The 9,157-nt window shown below is 40.8% G+C and overlaps 1 protein-coding gene and 1 non-coding gene across 2 annotated transcripts; one reads left to right on the top strand and one right to left on the bottom strand.

The window, feature by feature from the left end:
• Window positions 1–118: 118 nt before the first annotated feature.
• On the bottom strand, window positions 119–8,058 carry LOC119019380 (STAM-binding protein-like A). The gene is made up of 10 exons (XM_037097883.1): window positions 7,903–8,058; window positions 5,752–5,976; window positions 5,177–5,252; window positions 4,970–5,065; window positions 4,177–4,576; window positions 3,842–3,966; window positions 3,258–3,395; window positions 2,421–2,533; window positions 2,143–2,242; window positions 119–1,206 (listed from the first exon to the last, which is right to left on the bottom strand). The coding sequence occupies exons 2-10, from the start codon at window positions 5,952–5,954 to the stop codon at window positions 1,150–1,152; spliced, it is 1,308 nt and encodes a 435-aa protein (XP_036953778.1). The 5' UTR covers window positions 5,955–5,976; window positions 7,903–8,058; the 3' UTR covers window positions 119–1,149.
• Window positions 8,059–8,552: 494 nt separating this feature from the next.
• Window positions 8,553–8,624, top strand: trnap-ugg. The gene has a single exon. It is a non-coding gene; the product is annotated as a tRNA-Pro (tRNA).
• Window positions 8,625–9,157: the final 533 nt, after the last annotated feature.

The following is a 9,157-nucleotide window of genomic DNA, read 5'->3' as shown; positions in this document are numbered from 1 at the left end:
AAATGTTTATACTTGGTGTCGCATGCAATCTCAAACAAAACTTGAGACATTTTCATGTTCTGGTAATACGCTTTAAATGTGTACCATGATCAAAAATGACAAACAAAACAATGCAGACTGAATTAATCTACAATGATTTTATTTTTACCTTGGCATTTAATTCATTGAAGGTATTCTCACAAGTATGGCTAATCATTTACTTCTTCTAACAAGAGAATGGAGCAAACAAAAATGGTTAGAGGCATGAAACCATGGCCAGGTGGTTAGTAATGTGTGGTAATGTGTGGCAGAAGGCACATTCAGATTGCCTGTTGCACACATGTCCTCTGAATCTTGGACACATTATACAGGTACGACCAACCCCTTTCCACAGAACAAAAATACATAGGATGAGGAAATAAAAGTGGTAGAAGGTGGATCCATTATAAGCATGAATCAAAGAGCAAACAAAACCCTTCATAGATACAGGATACTGTGGAGTGATAGTGTTTGTATATAAAAAAATATAATACAGAGCAGCAACAGCAACGCTGCCTGCAGACCTGAGTTACGACTGGCTTTCCTTTCTCTCATCACTAATAGCACTTCAACAGCTTGTGAAGGAAACCCATGTCAGAAGAACAAAGACGTGACTACAAACTACACACTGAACTTCACGATGCACAATGAACAGCTCAACTAATGAATGTTCTCGTCCTTGGCACTTTATCTGTCAGACAGAACCAAACTTTGATGACAATTACCAAACAAAGGTTGGGTTTCTGGACACTTTACTGACAAAAAGACATTTTTATTCATGGCAAATAAACAAAACTCGAACAGTTTGGAGCTGGAGCACGTGCTGACAAAAACAGAGGGGATGACGAGCCAGAGGTTTTTTAGTCCAGTAAGCGGATAGTAGTTGTTTGCTTGGAAAGTGCAATAATAAGTAGAATTTTTCTCAAAGAGCAAAACAAAAAACAAATTAAACAGAAAAAAAATAAAGTTCACAATGTTGTTCCCTTTGAGAACAATTTAAGTCTGTCAATAGTAAACTCGTGGCCGGCATTTGCTCAGTACCGTCCTGAATGTAAGATGAGTGTTTTCCTTCGGTAAAATGTCTACAGTTTGATAAAACAGTCTGTGAGGGTTGTGGTGAAAAAAGGAAAATCACCGCAAATCCACCATGGACACAGTGTCATCGGTGATGGTGACATGTCCCGCGTGCTGGCAGGGAGAAACAGATTTGGGTTAGAGTCTGCTCACATGAACAAGAAAACAAGCTACGATGCAGCACTGCTTGCATAAAAGAAGAATACTTTTTACAGTTAACACAATCCGTCATTGAAATTGTACCTTGAAAATGTAGAAAAACAATGAAATCCACATTTTTTTGTGCGTGTAAAAAAAACTACCAAACACTTATCATTTTGGTTTTGTTTAGGTTTTTTTTAACCTGACAGAGCAGACAGATGGGAGGAAAAACAGCATACATACGCTTTGTTTTCAATTTAACAATTATTCATGAGGCTTATTTCCCCAAAGTACAATCACAATGTCTTTTAACTCTTGTGATAAAGCGCTGGCTTGCAAATTTTAACATGAGTTCATGACTACATGCATATAGTATATATCCACAGTGACAAGCTGTTTAGGAACAGATTAAATGGAGTATTGAGAGTATATACTTTTGTATCGTGATGTTTCTGAGTGAAAAGGGGGAGGAAGACAGGAAATAATGTTTGGAGGAATTCGATTTTTTATGTTAAAAAAGTGTGTTATAAGAGGGACAAAGCCCACTCTATGTTGCATACATTGTTAAATTAAAAAAATGGTCAAAATGACCAGGGATGTCATCTGAAAAGGGTTAGAAAGGCATTTTAATGTCTTCAGAAAGACATTTTTAATTCCCCGTCATTATGTTGTATTATCTCTCAACCGGAACCTGGACGACCACATCTAGAGCAATGGCTCTGAAATTTCCTTGAAACCAGACTGGATCAGGCAAACTGTGCACTACTGACAAGAAAATTATACTTGACTCTAGTAAATTGTTTAAATAATCAAAATTCGATTAGAAACGATGAGCGCTCTTAGTATTGACATATGTTTTCCGAACTTGGTGTATTTGTACTTGTGGCCCGACAGTAGAGGTCGACTCACTGTAAATAGAGGTGGGTCTTTGCTGTGAGGGTGAAAGCCTTTCTGTTTGCATGTTGAGATCTCCTCCGTTCCTCGATCTGTCAGCCTGAAGTAGCCGATTCTGGGACGAATACAAACACACAGTCACACCTCAGTAAGGAGAGACATACGGAAGTACACCGGCAGCGTGCTGATTAACACATATAACAATATAAATGAGTTCCAGCTAAAATCAACTGCTTTTAAAAATGTTCCCTCAAATATGTAATGACAGGACACCGGCACTTTTTCGGACTCACTCATTGAACTTAGGCGAGCAGACGATGGCGATGGCCTCAGGCATCATTATCTGGTAGGAGCAGTGTGTGTGGAGGTCGACGCTGGACAGGAAGGCCGTCTGTGTGGGGTGAGTCTGGGAAACACAGTGTGTCACACAAGTCAGTTTAACTGTTTTGTTAGTGTACACAAACCTCTGTGACGTCTTATACTTGTAAGCTGGTGAATTACCAAACCATAAATTAAGCAAGTTCTTTCTTTTTTGTGCTCTGTAGACCGTATGATTTACTCACCAATGACATTTAAATCGATGACATCTGCTCTATCGTGATATTAGAGCCGGACCGATATACAGCACCAGTTGGCCGGTATTATCCACCAATTATAATGTAATATTTTCTGCAGAAAAATATGCCTGGAGTGATTTATGATGACTACATTCCGAGTTAACCACTTCAGTGCACTAGATCATATTGTTTAACTGTAACATATCCTGAGTCCATTAGATATCTTTGTCCCAAGTGTTTGATAATCACATCTTTGGGATCATTGCAGAAAATGTGTGTATGTCGGCTGATATATAGCTTTATCGATATTATCATTGGCTCCAAAAAATCATGCATTGGTCGCGTTCTGATTTACATCAATATCTAAAAGAAAGTCTTAACTACTGATTTAGGTATCTGTCTATAAGGTCACAGCAGGATTGCATGAGACAAAAAACAAGGGATTCATGGTATCACTTGTTTACTCAGTGTTTTATCAGAGTGAATTTTTCAGCAGGGTTATCTCACACTTTACTCATAATGGGACATTGATCATTTGACAGCACTTGTCAGAATTTGCCCATCTTTACTCACATGTATCCAGCCCAGGGTGATGAGATCGTACTGGTCCTGTATGAGGAACAGTTCCTCCTCATTTTCTGTGTCACAATAGTCTGGCCCGCCACATTGTTTTGGTACGATGACATGCGTCACAGTAAACGCATTCCTGGTCTGGAACAAACACAGAAAAGCGTCCCCGCTATTATATTCTTTTGAATTATGCAAAGACAGCCACCGTCTGCCAAAAAAGCTATCCAAGGACTCCGTCTGAATAAAATTAACAGAGCGCTGATTGGTTTGCTGCTGGCAAAAATGCTCGGTCATGCTCGTCACAAAACAGACGAACAGCTAATGACACAATTCAAAGAAAAGCCACAGCAGATCCGTGAGAGTTCGGCTGAAGTCTCTGTCATATAAAGTATATAAAAAAAACACACATTTGTTACACAATCACTGGACAATGGACCAGAAATAGGGAGTTTCTTAGTTTAACTATCTCTATGATAATCTAAAGAAAATGCATTTATTAACATGTTATTCAAGCAAACTTTTGTGCTTCCTGTAACTGATCTATTCACAAGGGGCTTCAACACAGCTGTCCTGTTCCAGAGTCTTACCAGTTTGCCACACAGGATGCCACAAGTTTCTACAGCTCGGCTTGTGTTGGCCTCGGCCAACCTCAGAAAGCTCCGGCACAGCTCAGCGGGCACGGCCAACTGCCGGAGGGCATCCACCATCGTATCTGCCAAGACCATGCAGAGGAATAAACCAAAGCTTAACGCAAAAGTTTGATTCTTGTGATGTTCTGAAACAAGGCATGGTGTAGACAGCAAATGAAGTAGGTCAGGGGGAAAGAATTCAGCTCAGAAGAACAAATACTTTAAAGCAGGAGCAGGGCAGTATTTAAATCCTCTGAAGGCCGGCCCCTCGTGTCAGAGAAAGATTAACTCACTGTTGTTCCCGGGGCTGACCAAAGTTCCAGGCTTGAGCGAGCGGTCGAAGCTGGGCAGGCCCGTGACAGGTGTGCCGATGGTTGCAGGGGGACGATTGTGTTGGTGGTTGATGCCGCCGGACATGTCCCCCGGGCTCTGTGGGGTGGTGGGGGAGACGATTGAAGGGACTTGGAAGCCTGGAATGAGGGGAGTGTCAGGGGAAGGTGTAGCAGGCGTGGCGAACTCCAGGAGCACGCGCTGGCGCTCCTTCTCCAGCTCCTGGCGGCGGATCATCTCCTCAAAGGCACTGAACTGCTCCTGCTCCCGCTGCCGCCGCTGCATCTCAGCCACGCGCTCCCGCTCGGCGTCCAGCGCCCGCTGCTTGGACTGCTCGCGTGCCAAGGCTTCCTCCTCCGCTTTCTGCGCATACAGCAAAATTTCAACAGGCAGTCTCTTTTTGTAAAAAAAAAAAAAAAATCGGATGTGTGATTTTCTGATCATGAGATTGTATCATTCTCATTAACTGAAACTAAAGGTGATTACTCAAGGTCAACATCATTGCATTTGTTAACAGACAAATGCTTCCTTTTATTAAAACCATGGCCTACAGCTGCAGTGTAGCTGATTAATGTATAACTTCATTTAGGGTTTACACAACCCATTGTAAAATCAGCGTAAGTAAGTCCTTGTTGTATTGTTCATGTGTGTTGGATCATTTTGTTTATTATGTTATAGAATACTATTACAAATATTTAAATCTCAAAAAATACAATTAACACATTTTGGTGTGAAAGGCGTTTACAAAGAGTTTACCTTTTTGACAAGATACTGGGCGTACTCCTGGTCAAATCTCCTCAAAAGAGCTTTTTTCAGAATCTCTGCTTGAGGAAAGGCAACATCCTTCAGTTTCTGAAAGGAAATTTCCCCAAATGTTTCACAATTTAGTTTTAAAAGCTTACACTATTTCTTAAAAACATTTCAAATCTGTTATATAAGCCAGCATAAACACTGTCTGCGTACCTTTAGTGTGTCCTTCTTCTCAGGAATGTTAGCTGTCTTGTAATCCCGATGCTTGGGAAGTTTTTCTATGAAGAGCCTGAGTGAAAAGGAAAAAAAAAGAGTTGTGATTAATTGATGAGTACTTGGAATAATTGTGTTAAACAGTCAACTAGAAATTGTGACTCCAATGACAGACTTTGCGCACTCTGGTTGGCTTTCTGACAACAGAGTCATCACAACACAACTCATCGGTCATCTGAAGTGTGTAGAATATATTTACACTCGAAGGACAAGTTAAAGGCACTCTGTTTTGAGTTAGGTGGTGAAATTCATCAGCCTTGTTTGGGAAAGAGTTGAGCCATATCCTGAGAAAGATCTCTGTTTTAACTTTCTTCTCCTTCCTGCACATTTCCTCTATAACCTACAGCATTTTTTATTAACCTCAACCTAAACATAAAGCTCTAAAAACTATGCTGGACCAGACTGATTACAAACAGAAACACATCAATAACTGCTTAAACTAATGTGAGAACAATCACACAAATAAAAGCTCACTACAAGCTCAGTCAGTCGAGCCCATCGCTGAAAACACTTACGTGATGTATTTATTGTAAAGGACGAAGGCGTGCTCAATGTTGCCCTCCTCTGTGTAGATGTTCGCCATGCGGACCATCTCCATGCCAGAGCGGAAGTAGCGGCGCGGGGGCACATCGTCGTTTACTTCCACCGAGCTTCCCTTCTTGGTCAGAGCGCGGACTCTCTCCTCCGGCGGCAGACTGACGTCATTGTGGTCTGCCATCCCGACAGCTCAACCTGGAACACTGAGGGGACAGGATGAAGACCTGTTACTCTACTCAGTGTAAACCATTGTGCCGATGAACCTGAACCAAGTATGTTAGTTATGCACACTGCACGCACTGCGGACAGACACTTTTTCTTCCACTTTCCATGAGCCACTGTGCTACAGAATTTTTGCATTCTCTGTCAGGCTATTGTAGTTCCTTTAAATAATAATAGCTTGCATTTCCACTGTTGTGAATGAACATTTTCCTTCCTTCGTGACCGCTGAGCGTATTCCACCAAAGAGTAAAATCTTAACGTGTAAGGACGTCATGTGAATGCGACAGCACTTTGGTCCTCTGATGACTTTAACTAATGCTTTATGAGAGGTTAATACTCCCATTCTTCAACAAATAGCACAATAGTTGAGGGTGTTTCCAGTCAAATTTTGGGTATTTTCTTCAACAAAAGACAGTACTTATTTTGAATTCTCACTCACACGTGGAAACCTGACAAATCATGCTGAAATAATGGTGTTTAAATCAATCTCAATATGGGAACAATGTGACTGATGAGCTCATCTGACTTCTTTACTGGTTGTATGTATGCTCGTGTGCCTTCAGTAAAGCAATTCAGCAAGTGTGAAAGATCACACAATATCCTGTATAAACTAGCACAAAGAAGCAGTGTTTCCCCCCCATCACACCCTGCTCTGAGGCCACAACTGTACACAAGTATATTTAGAAAAGAAGCAATGACACTGCTAGGAGGGTCCAGTTTGTATGACTTGAGGTTTTCCTATTCCTTATTGATCAAATGAAGACAAATGTGTGAGCGCTTCATCAGCATGCTGACTAACAGTCAGGCGGCCTGTATTGATTCAGTCATGACGGCTTCTTGGCCAGCATGTCAGAAGTGTTAACAGTTCAGCTAAAGCGGTGCAGCGTTGATAAGAAGGGAGGAGGAGGTGCTTAGAAGCTTAAGATCTTGAAACGTGAATAAATTAATTTCACTTTTATGCAAGTTATTTTAGTCTTAACGGCTGTACAATGAGTCCAGTGAAGGAAATTATCAGAAAACTGGACAAAAAATGAGCCAGCAAAGCTTCTAACATTAATCTAATTAAAATTGTGGCTGCTTTTCTAGTAGTTTGTAAAACACAAGAAAGATTAAATTAGGTTGTTGATGTTTTTTTGATGATCAAGATTTTATACACACAACATGACCCACAGTATATAATGTATTCATAACATTTAAATGCTGCTTACACAGTGCACCAGAGATCAGTACAATCCAACATATAACAGTACAGTAGTCTATAAGGAACCATTGAGCATAAAGATCAATTTAATTTTGACAAATGAAAAACATGTTGCTGAAAAATCAATTCACTTTACTGGAATAAGATGGAAAATGCTTGACTTTATTGCTTATTTTACCAATGTAAAACATGTAAGCACTCACTCTATAGCTGCTTATGAATGTTTAAAAAAATGTAAACAAAGGGGAAATTAACTGTAAGACTGTCGTAAACCACAACTCGTCACATTAATTCGTGTAGATCTATAAACTGGTGGAACATCTCGTGCCAGTATTAACGTGAAAACGCTCGAGGCTTCGTCCTGTCATTCAGTAACGTTCATGGTACGTGGGAAAACAAATCGCCAAAAGCGTGGGCCCTTTTTAGCTCAGGTAGTAAGAGACACCACATTACGCGTCACCTCATAAACAAAGTCCTTAGCTAATTACTCGACCGGCATGCTCTGGGTGTCATAAAGACATGTTTTTCCTCCACGAGCTCTTGACATCTCGCTCGCCCTGTTGCCAAAGTGATCAACGTCTCCCAACGACGTCGCGTTAGCCGCCGCTGACTTAGCTAACTTAGCAAAGCCAGGGCCATTTACAGGAGGAGTTTAAAATGGTTCCGCAGCTGATAAACCATCGAGGAACTGTGTCTTCAACCTTACCTGATCGAGCTGTAAACCGACGCTCTCAGAGGCCTACATACAGCCGAATCAAAACACGATCAAATTTAGGTCCTGGACCAGACTGCTTCGGTGGGCTGCGCCTACGGCATCTGTGCACTTCCGCAATCAAAACAACTTCCGCCTGACGAATCATCACGCCAGCTCAGAACGATATCCATCACCTCGATGCGATATTAGAGAAAGCTACTATGAGATCATGTGTATAGAGTAATGTTTATGGTATTAATATGTATTATATTTATGCTGAGTATACATGTCGCATGAATGTAAAAAAAAAAAAAAAAAAGCTTTTTTTTTGGAAAGTCATCTGCAACATCTGCAGGTATATCTGCACAACACATGTTTTCGTATTTAATGAGCTGTAATTTTGCTATGATGTGGGTGTGATTTTTTTATTACGTTTTTATTCAGCTAGTTCATTAAGTTTCCATGCATTTTAGACATTTTATCTCGAGCAGGACGCATGCGATGTCTTTTACGTTAAGTGAGTTATCCTCTTCATGTACGATCTCTGCCGGGGGCTTTTGAAGTCTGGTGTCTGTGTCGACATGACATATTTGATAAACCTGTATGCAGGTATAGAGATTGTTTCCGTGAGATTATGTGTGAGGCAAATTGTTACCACAAGCGGCTCGTTGGTCTAGGGGTATGATTCTCGCTTTGGGTGCGAGAGGTCCCGGGTTCAAATCCCGGACGAGCCCTCTCTTTCGCTGAAATTATGTCAAAATGTCATCAAATCCGTGTTGTGAGCGTCGTATTCGTGAATACCATGAGTTGCACGGTGAATACAAGGCAGTGACAGCAGCAGTGCCTCTAAAAATAAAACTGGTAATACCTGTCCAAGCTAAATATTCTCATGCTACTGTACGCCTCAGTGATTTGCATTTGGGCAGAATGAGTCTGCCAGTCTTCCTACTGTGTGCTCATTATGTAGTGGACTAAATAGGCAGGCAGACTGTGTGTAGAATCTGTGTAAAAACAATCTCAGGCCTAAAAGAGGCATCCATAATCCTAAAGTTAGTAATTACGTTAAAACACTTAACTAACAACAGAACATCCGTACAATGCAAAGTAAGAAAACAGTCAGATTGCAACATAGAATACTGTCATTTATAGCAGCATTTTAATGTTGAAACTGTTCAAGGCTGAGTTAAAGAGAACTACATTCTACTACTCTTCAAGTATAAATCTGTAACAGTTAATACTTTTTCATAAAATGATCATATGTTCAGCA

Source organism: Acanthopagrus latus, chromosome 5, assembly GCF_904848185.1.
Source record: "Acanthopagrus latus isolate v.2019 chromosome 5, fAcaLat1.1, whole genome shotgun sequence".
NCBI lineage: Eukaryota > Metazoa > Chordata > Actinopteri > Spariformes > Sparidae > Acanthopagrus > Acanthopagrus latus.
The sequence above is the reverse complement of the archived record's forward strand: the minus strand, read 5'-3'. Positions and strand labels throughout refer to the sequence as shown.